The sequence below is a fragment of the Hyperolius riggenbachi genome, chromosome 7 (genome assembly GCF_040937935.1).
Source record: "Hyperolius riggenbachi isolate aHypRig1 chromosome 7, aHypRig1.pri, whole genome shotgun sequence".
In the NCBI taxonomy this organism is placed as follows: domain Eukaryota; kingdom Metazoa; phylum Chordata; class Amphibia; order Anura; family Hyperoliidae; genus Hyperolius; species Hyperolius riggenbachi.
Genome location: NC_090652.1, coordinates 104,017,029 through 104,039,397, shown reverse-complemented (window position 1 = coordinate 104,039,397; position 22,369 = coordinate 104,017,029). Strand labels below are relative to the sequence as shown.

General features: G+C 42.4%; 1 protein-coding gene across 1 annotated transcript in view; it reads left to right on the top strand.

Annotated features, from left to right (window-relative positions):
* Positions 1-22,369, top strand: part of BRAT1 (BRCA1 associated ATM activator 1) — a 42,092-nt gene that overhangs the window by 4,302 nt on the left and 15,421 nt on the right. The window contains exons 4-10 of the mRNA XM_068244463.1: positions 3,051-3,195; positions 4,600-4,972; positions 8,341-8,460; positions 10,306-10,397; positions 14,929-15,047; positions 15,963-16,149; positions 21,516-21,589. Of these exons, the coding sequence (XP_068100564.1) occupies positions 3,051-3,195; positions 4,600-4,972; positions 8,341-8,460; positions 10,306-10,397; positions 14,929-15,047; positions 15,963-16,149; positions 21,516-21,589 (1,110 nt within the window). The remainder of the gene's footprint in view (positions 1-3,050; positions 3,196-4,599; positions 4,973-8,340; positions 8,461-10,305; positions 10,398-14,928; positions 15,048-15,962; positions 16,150-21,515; positions 21,590-22,369) is intronic.

Here is a 22,369-nt window from a genome sequence, read left to right as displayed (position 1 = left end):
TAACAAACCACAACTACGAAAAAAGAAGGCCCATATGAGCAGCACCACTCAAAGATATAACAATTTATTCAGAAAAAATCACATGCAATAAATGACAGTGAATTAATAAACTGCAAAATACAATATCAGAAAGGAGCAGCCTATATGGTAAAGTGCATAAGAGATAGGAGAGTGTGCAAAAAAGTCGGAGGTACTTGGCCCAGGAGAAGGTGTACAGGCAGGGCAGCGCAGCTGAGGACAGGCTGGGGTCCCCTCAAGACAGTCCTGAGGGGACCCCAGCCTGATATTGTATTTTGCAGTTTATTAATGCACTGTCATTTATTGCATTAGCACTTTATATTTTGTCACTATTTTTGAGACCTCATGTTTACACTGTTGCACCATTATTGAACCCGGGTTCAACCACTGGTGGGCCCACCAAGCTGGCACTATTATATCTTATTGGTATAATTTAATAACAACCTACTGCATATTTTTGCGCATACTATTTGTGAAAAGGGCATGATTGTTTGTAGCTGAGTATCTTAGGACTATGCGGTCTGTTTTTAATCTGTTGAATTTCATATGTGTCATTATATATAATATGTGATTTTTTTTTTTCTGAATAAATTGTTAAATCTTTGAGTGGTGCTGCTCATATGGGCCTTCTTTTTTCTTAGTTGTGGTTATGTACTTTCTGGGCTCTTGCACACTTTATATTGCCTGAGTTGCGGACATTTCTTTGTCTTTAGCTTCTGTAACAAAAACATTTGGAAATCGATCTGATCTAGCGCTTTTTAGAGCGATTTTCCACTTTCCTATACTTAACACTGGGGCTGAATCGCCTCAGAAATCAGCAGAAATGCTGCAGGACCCGCATTTGCGTTTGGGGAAAAAGCTCATAGCTCTGGTGTGCTCCATCCCCCTTAAATACATTAGCCAAGCGCTTTTAAAAGCGATGTCGTTTTTAAAAGCGCTCAGAAGCGCTCTTGGTGTACACCAGCCCTCAGACTTTGAAGTGTTGGGAGTATAACAGCCTCACTCAACAGCCTATAGGGCAGTGTTCCCCAACCCTGTCCTCAAGGCCCACCAACAGTGCATGTTTTGTGGAAATCCACACAGGCAGTTAATCAGCTCTGCTGAGACACTAATTACCCCACCTGTGCATGTTTGTGGTTTTCTGCAAAACATGTACTGCTGGTGGGCCTTGAGGACAGGGTTGGGGAACTCTGCTATAGGGATCCAATCCTTCGTCCTGGGATATGACAAACACCGGCCCTTTAAATCTCACTGTTCTCCACTGCAACAGCTCAGACCATCACATTTACATTGGGAGGGAAAAAAGCACAATAGTGTACATCAATAAATACAGGTTTCCATACACTGCTCCTGGATCAAACCAAACCGCCACCTAAGTGACCAGCTTCACCACCAGAGCGAAGACACTTCCCCTATGTGTCTGCACCCACCCCGGCGTCCGGAGGTGGGATTTACAGTTTAGAGGGGGAAGAGAATCATCGGCCTGCTCTCACTATCCAAGTCTCTAAACCAATGGGGCTGAAAACGCTTCAGTAGTGTAAAACCCTCAAGTTTAATAAGAAATGAAAAGAACTGCACTCACAAGGGGATACATGGAAACAAGCATATAGCACAAGCGGGTGCAGTCCTGGGTGCCGCTCTGACATGGCTGCATCGGATCCAAGCGCTCCAGCTTCCTGTCCAGTCATGTGGGCCATAGCCCCACCCCCTCTAAGCTGTCAATCCCACCTCTGGACATTGTGGAGCACGCTGGGGTGGTGCGGGCACTTAGGGGGAGTGTCTTCGCACTGGTGGTGAAACTAGTCACTTAGGTGGCGGTTTGGTTTGAGCCATGGAGCGGTGTAGGGAATTCTGGATTTATTGATGTACGTTATTGTGCTGTTTTTTTTTTTTACTCCACCTGCAAATGTAATCAGGTTGAACCTGACGGAAGTTATCTATTTGATCGTCAATCTGATGGGAAATTGTATGGTGTGTAGTAGGCATAAGGCTGCCTTTACTTCCCTCCTCAGCTTGTTCCTGTTCATTCTCAGTGGTGGAAAAGGTGTTTGAACATGAATGTGTTGTGCTAGCTGATATAATTGTTACTTCTTAGGCTGTGTTCCCACTTGAGCTGAGAAGCCTTTTTTTTTTATCCGTTCTCTGCTCATTGAAACTGACTGTGAACAGCTCCTATTTTATGCTGTTCCGCTACAGCCTGGACCACAGCGGACCATCAGAGCGGACATAACACTGTCCTCTCCCGCTGTCGGCATGTGGTCTGGCTCAATTGGGAACTGAGCCTTATTTGCCGTTCCTGTCTATGTATCTCCTATCCAGACTAATCAATAATAGGATACAACCATAGAAGTGTCACATTCCCTAGCAGAACTTGGAAGAAAGCTGAAAGCTTTTTAAATATACAAAGAGATGGGAAAATCCATGGAAAGTAGAGGAAAGCATTTATTCTGAAGTTATTCAGCATGTTAGTCTCATTGTGGTAATTACAGTCTCACTACAGATAAACAAAATGGATAAACTGCTATGCCAGGCAGGCAGGGCCAGTTCTCATGAAACTAGGTGAAACATCTGCATCAGGCGCAGAGATTACAGGGGCAGCATCTTTGTACTGTTACAGCATGTAGGCAGAATAGGAGGAGAAACTAGAGGAGAGCGAGCGAGGTGAAGAAGTCATTGGGAAAAAGCAGCTTGTTGTGCTGTGTGAGAAGTCTGACAGTGAGTGAGGAGGGGGAGGCAGGAGAGCAGCAGTGTTTCATTAGACTTGCACAGCAGAATGGAAGAGGTGGCACTGCTATCCTGACTGAGGAGGAATGGAGTACGGCCAACTGGCTGAGGATTAGCAGTTTGTTTGTCACAGACTCACAGCCAGCCAGTGTGTTATTGTGCTGAGCTAGAGAGGAATTCTAATGTAAGTTTTGTGTCTGATTTGCTGTAAGCTATCCCAGTAACTACCATCACCAGTTATACTGCTCCGCTTCTGTCTTCAGTCTCCTCTATGGTGTGGCTAGTGACTCTGTGTGTCCTCCTTTCAGGATAATCATGTTATACAGGAAATGTTTGGTGAACATGTCTTCTATGGGGTGACATGGCAGGATGCATCCATCAGAAGGGCTTGGATAAAGGGATTGCTCTGCATGGTGCAGCACAAACAGCCTCTTCACTTCCTACAGCATGCTGGTGAGTACACGCAATAAACGCTTTTCTCCGGCTCCATCTCAGGTACACTTTAACCATTTCCCCTCCCCGGGACAAGTATCTACATCCCTGCGAAATACCTCTACACCTCGCAGGGACGTAGATACTCGTTCCTTGCCACTATGCACTCCAGCGCTCGTTCACACCGGCGATCGTTAGAGGGGAGATCCATGAATGGGAATGCAGTTACCACACCTCGAAATTAACATGTGGTGGACTTGGAATACTACTTCCAGAGCAGTGTTCCTTCAGCTTTGCGTGGACCTCCGCAGTTGTTAAACTTCTATCTAAGTGCTGACCATATAGGAATCTATATTATTATTATTATAATCAAACATGTTGCGTTACACATAAAAAAATACATTTAGAATAAAAAAAAAGAAAACTCTGTCTCAGTGGTTACAGTAGAGTGATTTTTTTTTTTAATGAGCAATGTAGGGAGGCTGTTTATGATACAAGGTTACTTTTAGCAAACCCTGAGTGAGAATATCTCGGAGATTAATGAAAGAGACCAAGGCCAGACACCAGTATGGTGTAGTATATTCAGAATGGGGCGGCTATCAACTATACGAAACCAGGCCACACACGCGCTTATTTTCCCTGACAGACTTGATCACTGATCAGATCTGCTAGATATCTATAACACAATATGCAGCATCGATCGTAATTACGATCCATTTGTGGCAAAAAAAAAAAAATCTATAAGAATTACAATCGGTGGGAAGATTTTGGTTGATTGCATCTGGCAGGGGAACGGCGGTAGATTGACGGCCCATAGCGTTGTGCCGTATTGAACTGTGCATTGCTGCGGTTTGATAACTTTCACGGTGACATTTCTATTGAAAATCTGTAGTGTATGTGGCAATTTGCCGCACTGCGCCAGCGTGAAAGGGTTATAAGGGCTCTGCCTTTGACACAGGAGACCAGGGTTCAAATTTCGTCTCTTCCTGTTCAGTCAGCCAGCACCTATTCACTGCTACTGCCTACTGAGAGCGCCCTAGTGGCTGCAGCTCTGGCGTTTTGAGTCCGGCAGGAGAAAGCGCGATATAAATATTCTGGGCCATGTGCAATTCACGGTTTCACCTCAGTTTTCACCCAGGTGATATTTTCACAACTTCTAAATAAAATGCCTTTTACACCACCAGCAAGCAAATAAATATTCAAAATAATTTTGACAGTATTTTGTCACCTACTTTGTGGCACGTTTTCCATTGGAAAGTGCTAAAAAGTGATTTTAAATCGAAGATGAAAAATTATCTCCTAGGAGAAAACTCAGGAGAAAAAGTGAATTGCATATGGGCCTCTGTGTCTTGTCTAATTTTCCTCCTCTGTAGTATTTCTAGCAGTGCACGGTTATGTTTTCATGTTTCTTCTGCCTCCCTCCAGGGCTGACAGAAATGATGTTAAGTCTGCTGATGGACTCCAGCTTGTTTGTTGCATCTGCAGCAAATGACCTCGCAGCTCATGTTTTCCAGATGAGTGTGACGCTGGAAGGACAGACAGGCAATGGCATTGTATCGGATTTACCTGCCTTGGCACAGACCATCTTCAGACATTTGGAAATGCTTCTTCTTTCTGCTGCTCCTCAGCCAGTCACTCAGTCCCTGAAGGTCCTGACCTCCATCTTCAGAAGCTGCCCAGACACAGTAGCAGAGCTGCTCTGGGCACGTGTATCTGAGCTGGTGACCTCCCTGCTGGGCCAGAAACCCCCTGACCATGAATCAACCCATCTGCAGAATCTGCTGCTTACTCTGGCCAGGTAATGCTGCTCTCCTGTCATCTACTGATAAAGCCTCTTAACTGCTCTTTGGCAGAAAAGTGTTGTATCAGTGAAATCAATTTAAAGGACATCTGAGGTGGAAAAAAAAAGAAGAGATAAACAATTGTAACTATCGTCCTTCTCTTAAAAATGACTCTTGTTATCCCACAGTTTTATTTTATATTTAAATCTAATTTTAGAGTTTTTCCTGTTTCTTTGCCTCTTCTCAAGGACGCATTCATTGAAGTATGCCAGAGCTAAACATCTATGAACTATTTCCCCTTTTTATCTGTTTTCTGCTCTCAAGCCATTTTCTGCCAGGAAAGTGTTTTATGGCTGTAATTCCCTATCAGTGAGGGTTACTCTAAAGTCTGACCCAATTCCCACCCTGACAGGAACTGTTATTTGTGTACCTGATTCTTAACTCTTTCAGGCAGAGAGAGAAAAAAAGGAACACGGCATAGTTATTTGTGTGCTTGACACTGTACATACACGTCTATCTCATCATGTTACACGTCACCTTGGATGTTTTTAAATGTTTTCAGATATTCAAAAAAATGTTCCAATCACTTGAAATGATTTGGCAGGTATATATATGATCTGTTTTCGTCTGTCACATTAGTGCAAATTTGTAGGGATTTACATTGTAGACCTGATTCACCTGTTTAGAAAGAGTCAAAGACCCTTAATAGACAGTAAGTAAAAAGCATATGGAGGCTGCCATATTTATTTCCTTTTAAACAATACCAGTTACCTGGCAGCCCTGCTCATCTATTTGGCTGCAGTAGTGTCTGAATAACACCAGAAACGAGCATGCAGCTAATGTGGTCAGATCTGACAATATAGTCAGAAGCATCTGATCTGCTGCATGCTTGTTTAGGGTCTATGGCTAAACGTATTAGAGGCAGAGGATCACCAGGATAGCCAGGCAACTGGTATTGCTTAATTTCCTGAGCGTTACGCCGCTCAGGAATTTTTGCAGCTTTAGAGTCCCCAGGACTAATTTAACTGTTTGCCTGGCTGTAAAAGCTTTAGCTAGGACTAGGCTAGCACCCGCCAATCACCTGATCCAGCCAGTTAATACATTAACCAGCCAGGATCCAGCAATTGGCGCAGCCTCCTCGGACAGCTCCGCTCTTCTCAATGGGGAGCATTGTACATGACGTCACCGCCGTCATGCGCAGACCCGATCTTCCCCATAGAGAGACCGGAGCTGTCCGGGGAGGCTGCTCCGATCGCTGGAGCCAGGTGGGGTAATGTATTAGCTGGCTGGATCAGGTGATTGGCGGGTGCTAGTCTAGTGCTAGGTAAAGCTTTTACAGCCAGGCAAACAGTTAAATTAGTCCTGGGGGACCCCTGAGGAGAGCGAGCGGTATGCCCGACACAGTGTCAGGCATACCACTAAGAAGGTTAAAGGATACCCGAGGTGACAGGGATATGAAGGCTGCCATATATATTTCCTTCTAAACAATACCAGTTGCTGGGCACCCCTGTTGATCTTCTAGCATAAGTAGTGTCTGAGTCAAACCCTGGAACAAGCATATGGCTAATCCAGTAAATCCTAAGTCAAAGTACCTGATCTGCTGCATGCTTGTTCAGGGTCTATGGCTAAAAGTATTAGACACAGGATCTGGAGGTCTGCCAGGCAACTGGTATGTCTTAAAAGGAATTAAATATGGCAGCCTTCAAATCCCTCTCACTTCAGCTGTCCTTTAATGCATGCAGAAGTCTATATAATATGTACAGTGCTGTGCAAGTTGCAGTGCTGTGCATCACCCATCTGTTTCACACCAAAAAGCGATTGGCGATTCAATAGTGATTTTTGGTAATCAATTTTGAAGCAATTTTCACAGCGCTTTTGCTTTTTTTTCTGTACTTACAGAACCACAATCGTTGCAGAAAATGCTACATGCAGCACTTTTCTAATTAGTTTTTTTTTTTCACAAATTCTGCCAGTGTGAAATGGCAAATATAATCGCATTATCCATCTGTTTTTTGAAATGCTAGTGATCGGAAAATAGCAGAAAAGCACTTGTGGTGTGAATCCGCCCTTACCGTGTACTGCACTTAAAGATGTAGCAACCGGCGGGTGCAGTGCAAGTTCCACTGCACTGAACTATTGCGGCTGCTGAGTTACTCCATGCAACTGAATGGATTTTTCAATGGCTGCTTTTATAGTAATTACACTTGGCGATTGAGGGAGATATCACCTCAGTATAAGATCAGAATGTCCCTTTTATATATCACTTGATCTTAAGTCCCCTTTCACATCTAATGTGTTGCTTTGCATCATAGTATGCTCCACCGTTGCAGGGGCCATTAGTCTCTATGAGACTGGCTACACTACCCACTGTGCAGCAGAAGTGGTTCTGACAATGGTTGGGCTGAATAACAGTGACTTCCTGTCCAGCAGGAAGCACGGCACTGTTCGGGGGGTGGAGCTATGCAGGTTACCCTGTCGGTGCACTCTGCCGCAAGGTAGTGTACAAGGGGAAATAGGGTGGTGCAATCGCACTGCACCATATGTGAAGCTAGCCTGAAAGGGCAAACTGATTTTAAAAAGTGGAGAGGAAAGACTTGCTGATCCATTAGCTGATTAACAGCTCTCCATAGCTTCTATCTCTTGCATAGCATGACACTGATGCCAAATGACAGAGCTAACCAGCCTGAAACAAGTGTATTTGGATTACATCCTCTTCTCTATGGCCCTAGCTGGTAGTAAAATGTCTGGCATATTGCCAGAAAGACTGGAATACATAGACCTTTTAAAGAGGAGAACTTCAAAGAACTTCAGCAAAAAGTGGAAAAATATAAATCAATACATTGCAAAGGGAGGAGTTAAAAAATAAGAGAGATAAAGAAATGACTGATAGTCGCCATATAATTTGTTCATGTTGTTTGAGTCAGACCAGAGTCAAAGCATATCATCTGCATTCTCATTTAGGGCCAGTGACTAATGGTGCCCATATATGGTACAATTTTTTTTCATTTTTTTTTCCGATTTAGATCATTTCGTTCGATTATTCTGTTAGGTCGAATATAAAGATTTTTCCAACATGTCCGATTGGATTTTTATTGAAAAAATGGGATAATCGTTTGTTTTTCTTGATAGGAAAATTATATTTTTATATTTATTTTTGACTTTCATTTGATTTGATTATATTGTTTGAATAAATGGGAAAATCAAACTTTTTATTGTACCATGGATGGGCACCATAAAAGCATCAGCACAGTCAGACAAATGGCATTGTTAGAGAATAGCAGACTCTGTATTCCTCTCCCTTTTAGGCTCCCTTTAGGCTTTTTCTGGTTGACATCTGCCTCCCCTGGCCACTGACGGATGGAATGTTTTCTCTTTGCTGCTGTAGGTTCCCTGTATTCTGCAGTACTGAGCATGGAGTATGGGTGATAATGAAATCTGCACTCAAAGAATTAAACCCTCTCCAAGCTTGTTCCCTGGCATACGGGATCCTGAAACTAAAGAAATGGTTAGTATAGACTCCTGATATTTGCCAGATTTACAATGCTTTGTGTTGTATACATTTTAATTCACAGCACTTGGTGGCCTTCAAGCCCTATTAAAGTGGACCTGAACTCTCGCACAGGACACAAGGAAAACGGAGAGAAATACACCATGTGTTTTCAGGGAAGAGGTTGTCTTATTTCCCCTCATCTTCAAGTAAAGTAATCACAAGTGTAATTTGATCTCTCAGCGGCACCAGAACAGAAATTCTGCAATCCTCAGCAGACATAGCTAATATGTAAACACAAGACATTAACCCATTGTTTGCTTCCATGAAAGCAGGATGTAGACACATTACAGATTTATCGCATGAGTTCTGTGAGTTGTAACAAAGACATTTTATTTTTAAGGCCGGTTTCACACTGCAAACTGACCGCACCGCTAAAATCAGGCCTTCAAGGAATACCACATTACTACGCGGTATTCCCCATCTGGCATTGGGCCAAGCAGGAAGTGACGCATGCTTGTGGTCACTTTCTGCTTTGTGGTATGCGGAAGTGCGCGGAGGCGTATTGTAAAAACATCATCATTGTCCTGCAATGTAATCCAATGGGATGCAAATAGACGTCAGGGCGAGTGATCTGCGGTGGGAAGAGGGGGATGTGATCGGAGGGATGATTGAAATCTACGCCCTGGCAGGTATAACAGGATTGAAACAGGGCATAGATTTCAATCATCAAGGTCCGGAAGTGGTTAACAATGCAAGACAATGGTGGAGTAGAACTGATACAGTAAACAAATCAACTGCAGGTTTTTACACAAGGGTGGGAGGTCTACACACACATAACACAGCATTGTGAGACAAAAGGGGAAGAAAGCCCCAGCCAAAAGGCCTTACAGTCTAAAGGTTAAGGGATAGGATGGAAGGTGAGGGGAAGCTGTGCATGACATGGTACAAATGGTGTCCGGTGGCTGAAGTGTCCTAGATAGGAGAGTATGCTTGCCTGAAGAGTTGAGTTTTCAGATTGCGCCTATAAAGGGTAAGTATGGGTGAGTGGCGGATGTGTTAAGGGCGGGCTGTTCCAGATGAGGGGAGAGGATTGAGAGAAGTCTTGTAAGCAGGAGTGAGAAGAGGTGACCAGAGAAGAAGGCAGGAGAATATCAAGACTGTATCATAAGTAGGCACTTTAAAGTGTACCCAAGCCAAAGCTCTGGTGCAAAATCATGTACTTACCTAAGAAGAAGGAATCCTCTGGATCCTTATGAGGCTTCCCTCAGTGTCCTCTGGTCCTGTCACCAAGCATGTACCCACCAAAGATTTCCAACAAGAGCCTGTTGGTAATTTTGATTGGGGTTTCGCTCCTCTTCAACTACAGCCGCACCTGGGCAGTAAGCCAGAGCCGCTTGTGCTAGGAGAGGAGTGTGGAGATCAGCTGGGTGGCCCTCAAGCGGCAAGGGGGGAACCAGAGTACAGTGAGGGATCCCCTCTCCTAAGGTAAGGCTGGGTTCACACTGGACAGATGGAAAAACTGATCCTCTAAATCTGTTTTGCCTGGCCAATCCAGGAAGGTTGTGCAGTACCCGAACTTCTTTTCTGCTTGTTGGTTCCCATGGAACGGACTAACGTGAACAGATCCTATTGTGTTGCCCAGGTCCCGTGCCAATCCGCTCTGTTTAGTTCCGCTAAATGGAACCCTTTTGCTAATGTAATGCTATGGGTGCAATCCCGCTTGAGTGATGTCATTTTATAAAAATCCCCAATAGCACTGCATTAGCAAGAGCTTTTCAAATCACTAGTGCTTAAAAAAAGGCCCTAACAGTCCTGTATGACTTTCCGTGTCCAGTTATTGACCAATCTTTCTCTTTCCAGTCCTCCGGATGTCTGCCTGCAGTCGGTCTGTGCGCTTCTTCACCCTCTGGACTACATGCTGAGAAATTCAGCAGAGGACTCTAGACATCCAGGTATTGTGGTACCTTAAGCTATATGCAGACTTCACACTGATGTCACCCAAAGCTATTGATGATGATTGTAAGAGGAGACACTTCTTAAAATTATTTATGCTTTATTTATTATTTAGTATTTGTACAGCTCCGACATTTTCCACAGCGCTGTATAGAGCAGGGCTGTGGAGTCGGAGCAATTTTGGGTACCTGGAGTCGGTGGTTTCATAAACTGAGGAGTCGGAGTCGGATGATTTTTGTACCGACTCCACAGCCCGGGTATAGAGTATATTATGTTGTCATTTAACCGTCACTCAGAGGAGCTCACAATGCAATCCCTACCATAGTCATATATCTATGTACTGTATGTATGCAGTGTATGTATTGTTGTCTAGGGCCAATTTAGGGGGAAGCCAACTAAATTATCTGTATTTTTTTCGGATGTGGGAGGAAACCCATGCAGACACGGGGAGGACATACAAACTGTGCAGATGGTGCCTTGGGTGGTTCTCGAACCAGGGACCCAGCGCTGCAAGGCGAAAGAGCAAAAGCCTTAAGAACAGAGCATTTAAATTAATGTTTAAGAAATGAGAAATCATTTCACCATAGATGGATATATTCTACTCTAACAGTGATTCTATGTATGTCTTTTCTTTCCTGGATTTAGGTGGACTTTATCTCTGGGAATAAAATGAAATTTAATCTGTAGCGAGAAAACCACATAATGCCCTTTTGAAGAAAGCTCCTGCTGCTTCCTGGTCCTCCTTTAATCAACAGGTCTCTTCTCTCTTCTCATCACTGTGCGTTTCCTGCAAGTGACTGACACCTTCGGCAGGAATCCACTTCAGCTCACAGGAAAGGTCAGCGGGCAACAGCCCTAATGCTTACACCAGTCACAAAAAGCCCCACCCCCACCTACCTCTGTCTATGGCAGTCACTGAAAGCCACTCCCCTTACCGTCCTGTGTCTATACCGTAGCAGTCATTGAAAGCCGCACCCTTTACCTTCCTATAATGCCTAACAAGTATTAGTCAATCTCAGTCGCTTCTGGTACCATCTTGGTTTATAATGAATATACCAGTCAATCAAAGCCACTCACCTTACTTTCCTTTATGGTAATAGGCAATTTATGAAAGTAAAGTGACAAGGGGAGACAGCCATCATGGATCATCATCACCACTGTCACAGCAGCATCAGGGTAGAAGAGACCTGTAGAGTAAAGAGGACTGGGAACCATCGTAAGCCTTTTTTTTAATAGCCATGCCTGAACTTCCGCTTGAAGCTTTCAGTAATCGTGGGATGATGGTTGGTCAGCCATCTGTCATGACTTTGAGCCTAGTGGACCATTGGCTGTTTTTTCTCTGGCAAGTCTGGCAAGTTAAAACACATTTTCTGTTGACTTGCAGAGATTGATTCATGGGCCACAGAACCCAAAATGATCCAGTAAACCTAGGAGAGCATTTTTTTCAAAATTGTCTGCTATTAGATGGCAAAGGTTCACAACACTCATCTGTTGCTACAGTACATCATTTTAGTCGGTTGGTAAATTAGAGTTTCTCCTGTTGGCTTTACATGCTGTCACATACAGCCAGAGCTTATTTGTAATAAATCTAGAACAGCATTGATTCTTTAAAGAGGAGCTGCCAGCTATACTGTCAGGAAAAAAACACATACAGTATATCCCGGTAAGTAGATAAATACTTGCTCTACTTACATAACCTACAGTATGTATTGCACTGTCCACGTTTTGATGTTAGTGATTTTTCTACAGTAAAAAAGAGAAAATTCTTCTTAGCATTTCCTATTTTAAGTGTGGCTATTTTGAAGCTAATCCTGATGTCATTTCCTCCATTTCTCTCCTCTGCCTGATTTGCTCACCCTTCACTATAGAAAGTGCATTGTCTCAGCATGAGAAATATTGGCCAGTCAGAGAGGAACAGAGGTGTGGGAGAGAAAACAGGAGGGAAAGAGGCTTCAGCCAATCAGCCCGCATTAGTGAAATCTGAGGGGAAGTAGAGAAGCAAAAAAGGACAACCCAGCATGCCCTGCAACTTCCTTTTTGTGTACCAAATTTTGTATGTACCAAATAAGTCAGGTAAACTGGGGAATGATCATTTATCAACACGAAAAGTAATAGTGATTTTAAGTATTGGATTGCCTGGTTAGCATCCTTATTACTTTTTTACCAGATAAAAATAAAGAATTGATTTATGATTTTATGCCCGACAGTTACACTTTAATAAAGTTTTTGCTGCAAGCACTGTGCAGAATAGTGATCACAGAACTAATTTCCTAACCTTTCAGCATCCCCCACTATAATCTAAGACCCAGGTGTCCAGTGCCATCTTTTGCCATCTAACAAACTATTTTCAAAAATCCAGTCCAGTTTTTCTGGATCACTTACAGTGCTGCCCATAATTATTCCTACTCCTGGCAAATTTTGACTTAAAGTTACTTTTATTCAACTAGCAATACATTTTTTGAGGGGAAATTACATAAGTGTCACCCAAAAGATAAGACAATGTACAAGAGGCATGGTTTTGGAAATAAAATGTCTCAGCTTTTATTTACATTTGAGCAAAATGTGTCCAGTCCAAAAGTATTCATACCCTTCACAAACTGCCACAGTCTGTGGGAAGATCCAAAGTTCTATACCATTCCAAATAGTCCAAGCTGTTCTAAAGCATCCTAATTACCCTGATTAATTGAGAACAGCGGTTTTAATCAACTCAACTCAAAACAGCAGCTCTTTGCAGTTGGTTTGTGGACAGACATGGCTAAGACAAAGGAGCTCACTGTGGACCTGCGGCTGCGCATTGTGGCGGCTCACAAGTCAAGAAAGGGCTACAAGGCCATTTCTAAATGTTTTCAGTTTCCACTGGTTACAGTGCAGAGTATTATTAAAAAATACAAAATGCTCCGCACTGTGGAAAATCTGAGGACGTGGTCGGAAGCCAAAAGTGACACCTGTGCTGGCCATGAGGATAGTGAGAAAGGTGAAAAATAATCCAAGGATCACCACCCTGGCCGTCCTGATGAATCCGGGCTCTGCTGGTGGCAATATCTCAAGGCAGACAATCCAACAGACACTGCACACTGCTGGGTTCCACAGATGCAGACCAAGAAGGACACCACTTCTTCAGATAAGGCACATAAAAGCTTTCAGCCAATGGACTAGGGAACCTAATCACAGTAAACGGCACCATGAAAAAATAGAAATGCATGAGGATTCTCAATGACATCAGGCAGTCTGCAGAGAAACATGGCCTTGGGCTCCAGCATGACAATGACCCCAAACACACAGCAAAAGTGGTGAAGAAATGGGTAGCAGACAACAACATTGTTTTGGAGTGGCCCAGCCAGAGTTCTGACTTGAATCCAATTGAAAATCTGTGGAGGGAGCTAAAGATAAGGGTGATGATGGCAAGAAGACCCTCCAACCTGAAAGACTGGGAGCTCATTGCTAAATATGAATGGGCAAAAATACCTGTGGAGACATGCAAAAAGCTGGTCTGCAATTATAGGAAGCATTTGATTGCTGTAATAGCCCATAAAGGCTTTTCTATTGATTACTGAGAAGGGTATGAATAATTTTGGACTGGACTCTTTTTATTCAAATGTAAATAAATGCTGATATGTCTTTTTCCACAATAATGGCTGTTGTACATCATCTTATTATCTTTTGGGAGACACCTATGTCATTTCCTGTCAAAAAAATTACTTAGTGGTTGAATAAAAGTTACTTTAATTCAACATTTGCCAGGGGTATGAGTAATTACGGGCAGCACTGTATGTTCTCCATCCTATTCCACGACTAGAGGGGTTCGGATGTGTACTTTCATTAGACCAAGTGCCGGCATCCATCACCGACAGAGCAGAAATGGGCCCTAAAGCAATAGAATTTTTCTGCTCTTGCTGGCCACCATTGCTTAAAAAAAAGAACAAAATTTTAACAATAAATACATTTATATGCATTTATATTTAATACTGTATGGTGGCATAGTGGATAGCACTCTTTCCTTGCAGGGCGAATCCCAGCCAGGGCACTATCTGCTTGCAGTTTGTATGTTCTCCCCATGTCTGTGTGGGTTTCCTTTCACACTCCGGCTTCCTCCCACATCCCAAAAACATGCAGGTAAGTTATTTGGCTTCCCCTAAAATTGGCCATACATTATGATGGACATATGACTATGGTAGGGATTAGATTGTGCACCCCTGAGAGGGAGTGTTAGTGACAAGGCTATATATACTATGAAGCCCTGCGGAATGTGTCAAGCGCTAGATAAATACAAAATAATAAAATGCATGCACACACTCAATCGCTCATTCAGGATTTCATCTATATACGTGCCACATCCTGGGCCTGAGTCTTGAAGGAGTGTGTAGAGGATGGTAAGGCCAGAGTGGGTGGAATAGGAGGTATCATTATTTTTATTATTTTGTCATGAGACTTTTTTTTTTTTTTCTTTCATGTAAATTGTTTTTTTCATTTTTCTCTATGAATCAGACCAGAGAAATCACGTAGTTTGTTGTTCTCTACTTTGCCTTGCAGGTTTTCTTGATGAGCTCGTGTGTGATCCAGCTGCAGTGGAGAGTCTCCTATCTAGAAGGTCTTCATGCGTTGGCCTGCTGTGTCAGTGTCTGAGCCATGTGACAGACTTGTGTGATACGGTAAATTCTCTCCCACCTTACTTGTGTGCAGCCCCATCCTCGGGCAGCACGCCGGTCTCTTCCCTCATCCCACACATTCATTTTAGTCAGTCAGATCTGCACCTGTTGTACAATTAGCAACTCCTTGTGTGATCAACACCCATGCAAAGGATGGAAGTGGAGTGCCCAAGACCAACCATCCTTCAGTACCTCTCAGACAGCAGCACAGAAATCCACAAAAAAGGTCGGCACCTCCACAAAAAAAGCTCTTTTACGTATGAAACATAGCACTATTTGACACCCTTTTTTATGGAACCTTTTTTTTAAGAGCTAAAATAAAGAGCTATGTTTTGTACGTAAAAGAGCTTTTTTTGTGGTGGTGCTGACCTTTTTGTGGATTCCTGCTGTATAATTAAGCAGCTGACACCTAATTGGTCAGCAGCTACTGGCTTTGATTGTCTTTTTTTTTTTTCCTGGGTCAGTGGAAATTTGAAGGTTAGCAGAATCACTACTGTTAAGGTGGCCATTCACTCCTCAATTTTTCTAATTCGCTTCCTTGGAGAATCAACTCATCTGCTGGGAATCGATTCCACCAAATGTTTTGACTAAAAACCGAACGAAAGTATCGATTGGAGAGAATGGAAAATTTAAGACATTAGGGGGTGGGGCAAAAGCATTTGCAGATTGATGGCCTATAGCTTTGGACTGCATTAAACAGTGCAACTCTGCAGTTTAGTCATTTTTTAATAGATTTCCTGCTAGAATCTATTAGGAATTGATGTGCAGTGTGTGGTAGGAATGGATTCAGAAAGGAATTGATTGTTTTGGAACATTGGGTGGAAATCTATAAGTGTATGGCCAACTATGCTTTGATATGAATGCTAAGTCCAATGACCCTCTCCTGAATTCTGTTAGTGTTTTTTTTTCTCTTCTTAGGCGTGTCTCCCTGCGCAGATCCCACACAGCTATATCCTGTCCTCCATTGTGTCCGTGCTGCAGTTCTGCATTGGCCAGTCGGTATGCACATCACCTGCAAGCTCTCACCTAAACAGATCCCTGATAGGTTCTCTTCGAGTGCAAAGGTCAGCGCTGGATGCCATCGGAGCCCTATCAGTGTTTCCAAGTAAGCTGAATATTGGGCAGTGATAGTGCTGGTTCTTATTGTACCTTTATTTTAGTTACACTGCCCGGTGTAACTTCTGTTATTGCAAAGAAAAAACATATTTCTCTTTTAACCACTTAAAGAGAACCCAAGGCATTTCCATGGGGGACAGATGGGACACACAGGCATGTTCTCTGCCTCATGACATGTTTCTATGTCCCTACACCACCGCTCTCTGCCTCCCCTCCCCCCACCACCGCACTATGGCACTCCAAAATTAGTGACAGTATTTGTCGCTATCTCAGAGGTAAACATAAGGGAGAGGGATTCCCTGTTTAAAAAACGCCTACCAGGGATGTTGCTGCAGGGTTTCCAGAGCTGCCATTAGGCAGCTCTCTCTCCCTGGCCGCACCCCCTGCTGCTCCCCCGCCTCCCTGCACTTTGTGAATGAGAGACAGTCTCTCATTCCAATGTTGTGACCCAGAGGTAACAAAAGTGAAAGTGGGCCATTGTGGCCCACAGGAGCAGCGGTTTTTGCAGCTACCTGATCCACTCAGCCCCCGGATCAGGTAGCCTACGTTTTTATTTTATTTTTTTTTTTTTTAATGAGCACACCTCGGGCTCTCTTTAAGTACCAGAAGTAACTGACCCCTTAAGGACCAGACTTTCTGGTACAAAAATGGAACTTACAGATGTCTTTCCACATGGGCCCGTCTCTCTTGCCATTTGCAGTTTCCTCCCGTCGCAGCAGCCCACCTCCGTGAGCTGTGATCACAGGGTCAGGAGCTAATTACATCGGCCCCTGACTGGCTCAAGGAGCTCTGCTGTTGTACAGCGTCGGGAGAGTGGTGAGAGCATGTGGCGCAGTAATTGAAATCTACGCCCTGGCAGGGATTTCGATTACCAACGTCCGGAGGCAGTTAAAGTGAACTTTAGGTGAGAGTGATATGGAGGCTGCCATATTTCTTTCCTTTTAACCACTTAAGCCCGAAGGGTTGAAATTTTTTTTACATCCGAGCAACTTTCACCCCCCATTCATTTGCCAATAACTTTATCACTACTCATCACAATGAATTGATCTATATCTTGTTTTTTCCGCCACCAATTAGGCTTTCTGTGGGTGGTACATTTTGCTAAGAGCCACTTTACTGCAAATGCATTAACAGGAAGAATAAGAAAAAAACTGAAAAAATTTATTATTTCTCAGTTTTCAGCCATTATAGTTTTAAACTAATACATGCCTCCATAATTAAAACTCACGTATTGTATTTGCCCATATGCCCCGGGTATTACACCGTTAAAATTATGTCCCTATCACAATGTATGGCGACAATATTTTATTTGGAAATAAAGGTGCATTTTTTTTCAATTTGCGTCCATCACTATTTAGAAGCCCATAATTTATTAAATCATATTGATGTACTCCTTTGACATGCATATTTAAAAAGTTCAGACCCTTAGGTAACTATTTATGTTTTTTTTTTTTTTTTTTTTTTATTATTGTAATTTTTTATTATTTAAACTTGTATGTGGGTATTTTTTGGTGTGGGAGGTAAACAGGTTTTTTTTAATGAATTTAAACGTATTTATTTAATACCAAGTGTGTTTTGGGTGTAATTTGGTATTTGGCCACAAGATGGCCAGAATCAAAAAGTCCTGGGAGCGATCGATCTCGCTCCCAGGCAGAAGAAAGGAGACCAGAGCTCAGAAAAGCCGCAGCGTCTGAAGAGACGCTGTCGACTTTTCTCCGGGGGGGGGGGGTCCGATCAGCGAAAGGGATTTATAATCCCTTTCACTGATCAGTGGGCTAGCGGCCAGCAGCGGGGGCGCGCACGGGGGGGGGGGGGGGGGGGGGCGCGGGAGCACGCGAAGCCCAACTGGACAAGAAATCTCGTCCAGTTGGGCTTAAGTGGTTAAACAATACCAGTTGCCTTAAGGTCCTGTTGATTTTCTGGCATCAGTAGTGTCTGAGCCAAGAGAAACTTGTACACCCACAGGTATTTTTATGCAATTGGCGATTTTCATTCAAGTACAGTATTCATAACACATAATCCTCAACCCTGTATGTGCAAAATAAGCCATTCTAGTTTTAAGTCAGACTATATGCGACAGTCCGTTTCGGGTCACTAGGACGCTTTGTCAGACATATTTAAAACCTATATGACCAGAAGATGACCATTGTGAATGTAAGAACGGTGTGAGCTGGAGAGGCGGCATGGCAACCCTGAAATAAGCCTGTGGCTAATTCAGCCAGACTTGAGACAGAGGAGCAGATGATCTGCATGCTTGTTCAGGGTCTAGGACTATAAGCACGCGAAGCCCAACTGGACAAGAAATCTCGTCCAGTTGGGCTTAAGTGGTTAAACAATACCAGTTGCCTTAAGGTCCTGTTGATTTTCTGGCATCAGTAGTGTCTGAGCCAAGAGAAACTTGTACACCCACAGGTATTTTTATGCAATTGGCGATTTTCATTCAAGTACAGTATTCATAACACATAATCCTCAACCCTGTATGTGCAAAATAAGCCATTCTAGTTTTAAGTCAGACTATATGCGACAGTCCGTTTCGGGTCACTAGGACGCTTTGTCAGACATATTTAAAACCTATATGACCAGAAGATGACCATTGTGAATGTAAGAACGGTGTGAGCTGGAGAGGCGGCATGGCAACCCTGAAATAAGCCTGTGGCTAATTCAGCCAGACTTGAGACAGAGGAGCAGATGATCTGCATGCTTGTTCAGGGTCTAGGACTATAAGTATGAGGGCGATCGAAAAAAAAAAAGTTGGCATTTTTTATTTTTTTTTAGATCGGCGGCGATTCCCAAAAACTCTTTGCCAATAAGAAGTGGGTGGGGGACCCATTAGTGCGATTGCGATTAGGGGTAATGGACACATTACATCACAGGACATGCAGCATTTTGAGTTTGTATTCGATGCAAAATACTGTATTTAAAGAGCTGCATAAATCACTTATCAAAGAGATTATGCAGCGCTTTGGGTGGCCGACCGATCGCGTTTGAAATAAAACTTTACTCATCCGGTGGCAGGATTTCCATATTCTGTCCGTAGCCCCGCCCCTAAAGGAAGAGGTCACAAGAGCTTCTCTGATTGGACCTAGAGAAGCACCTATGACTTCTTCCTTTAGGGGCGGGGGTATATGGACAGAAGAAGAGGGACGCCTGATAAGTATAATGGTTTATTTTTTGTTTTGTTTAAGAGACTCTGTAACAAAATTTTGAGCCTTATTTCTTCTATCCTATAAGTTCCTATAGCTGTTCTAATGTGCTCTGTCTTACTGCGGCCTTTCATAGTTGCACAGTGGCTGTGTTATCTCTGTTATATGATCTAATCTTGTCGGGCTCAGTCAGTCAGGCTGGAATGTGCTGTGCTGCTTGTGATTGGATAGAAGCTATACACACCCTCTCCAGGCCCCCTGCACACTCTGTATGACTCACACACTGAGCTACTCTCAGCCTATCACTTGCTATGTCTTTTGTTTGTAAACACTGCATAAAAATGGCAATTACAAGCCAGGATTGCAGCAGAGAGTGGCAGAAACAGCACATAGGGGCCCAGGAGAACATAATGAATAGAATGGTATGCTTTTTATTTTAAGAATTTTACAGTACAGATTCTCTTTAACGAAAATTGGAAGGGCTATACAGTATACTGTACAGTGCTTCCAAGCATCAGGAAATCGCAATCGCAAACTCCTTAGGAATCACTGCAAACAGCGCTGTGGTGATTTTAAAGTGGGTTCCTAGCCTTAGAAACACAGGATCAGAGGGTCAGTCAGACAACTTGCATTGTTGTGGTATATGTACAGCAATGGGTTTTCTGAGATCCAATTTATTTATTTTTTTATTATAAGTTGAGATTATAAATGTTTTATATTTTTGATGACCGTGTGTTTTTTTTTTTTTTTTCAATTCAGCAAAAAAATGCCTTTATTAAGCAGTTTAAAGAGACACTGAAGCGAAAAAAAAAATATGATATAGTGAATTGGTTGTATACTATGAATAATTACTAGAAGATTAGCAGCAAAGAAAATATTCTCATATTTTTATTTTCAGGTATATAGTGTTTTTTCTAACATTGCATCATTCTATATGTGCAGATTACACAACACTCAGCATTCAAAATGAGTCTTTCAGAGCAGTCTGTGAAGTAATGACCTCTCCTCTAGCAGAGAAAAAGTAAATAGTCCAGGAACAGTTGAGATAATAAAAGTCAGATAACAGCCCTCTCCACGACTAACTTAGTCGGAGAGCTTAATGGCTTGTTTGCATAGAGATAACAACTGGAGTTTCTCAACTCTTCCTGTACTGGAAACAATTACACTGATGTATCTGATCTTAATGTTTTATTTCTTAGCTGTGCTACATATACAAATCATAATATCATCATTTTTTTTTCGCTTCAGTGTCTCTTTAAAGACAATAACCACAGATACATCAATGAAACCCAAAGAAAAGTTAAATAACAAAACACTGATAAGTTACTTAAACCGTTTCAGTTGACCACCAGTACAAATAGACATATTCTTATGGTGCTATTTTATAAAGATTAATGAACTAATCAATAATTAAATCGCTTTCAACTAAAAATGATTGCACTGACCGTGTCTCAGTTTAGACCTTGATTTCTTATGGATGTGATTACAGTATTTTTATTTTTTTGTCACATTGAATGCAGTCACAGCTTAATGTGTGAACAGCAGTAGAATATAAAGTGATGTGTGGCAGAATTGAAATATGTTGGGACCACCTTGCTGCACGATTATCTAACATCTACAATAAAAGAAGACATGGAGTCCTCAAAGGTCAATTGATAAGTGAAATGAAAGCTGTGGGTGAACTGTATCCACAGGAAGAGATAGCAGAAGATAGATATGTGTTGTGTGACCACATACAGTATATATTACTGGGCATAGTGGAGGATAGTAGTGATAAAGGTGCCCATACACTGGTCAGATTGGCAGCAGATAGATAAGAAATGCATCTGATGATCTATCTGATGCGTTTTTAGAACATTTTTTACCAGGATAGAATTCCATTAAATTTCAGTTTGAAATCTATTGAAATTCGATCTGATGGCATTTTTTTGCCATCAGATTTCCATTAAGGCCAATGCAAACTGATAAGCAATCTCATCAGATCGACCTGAATTTTCCATCCAGCCAGTTCGATGGAAATCCATCAAAATCGATCGAAATCGGCCATCGATTGGTCGATTGGCCAACCGATTTGCAAACGATCAATCGATCGATCGATCGGGATCGATCGGTCGGTCAGAAAATCGGCTGAGTGTATGGGCCCCTTTAGTGTGTCATAACTGAACTGATGCTGCTGTATAAGCAGATGATCTAATCAGTCTCTGTATTGCAGTGAAGCAGGAAGATCTGGAGACGATGTTCACAGTCCTCACTGCTTATCTTGAGAATCCAGAAACGGACCCAACGGTGAGAACTGCTTGTTTACAAGCCTTTATACCATGTAGTAAGAAACCGACCAAGGCAGGGTTCACACTTATTATTGTGAAAAATGGAACGTGCACACTTTTTATTTTAAACAAACCTTTAAAACCTTTTCTCTGCTCTAAAAGATAAGCAACAGCATGAATAACATTTAAAGAAAAACATTTATTTGGTACAAATCCTGCAATAAATCTGAAGTGTGTCTACTTCTTGCTTTCATGAAAGCAGACATATTAACATCTTGTGTTTACCAATTAGCTGCTCTGCCATGGCAGATGAGATTTCTCAGCTGACACAGCTGAGAGATCAAATTACAGAGGTGATTTAGTCACAGATGAGGGGGAATTAGACAGGCTAAACTACATACATACAGGGTGCATTTCCCTATGTTTCCTTCTGTGCTGTGCAAGAGGTCCACTTTAACAGCAGCTAATGAAAGTCAATGGGCATTTGCATGCGATGTGTGAAATTATGCTACAAAATGTAAATTATTATTGCGGAAAGCTGAATTTTTACGCATTTTTTTTTCACGTTTGTGTGCAAATTTTGGTGCACTTTTTTTTTTAAAGAGACACTGAAGCGGAAAAAAAAATATGATATAGTGAATTGGTTGTGTACTATGAATAATTACTAGAAGATTAGCAGCAAAGAAAATATTCTCATACTTTTATTTTCAGGTATATAGTGTTTTTTCTAACATTGCATCATTCTATAATATGTGCACATTACACAACACTCAGCATTCAAAATGAGTCTTTCAGAGCA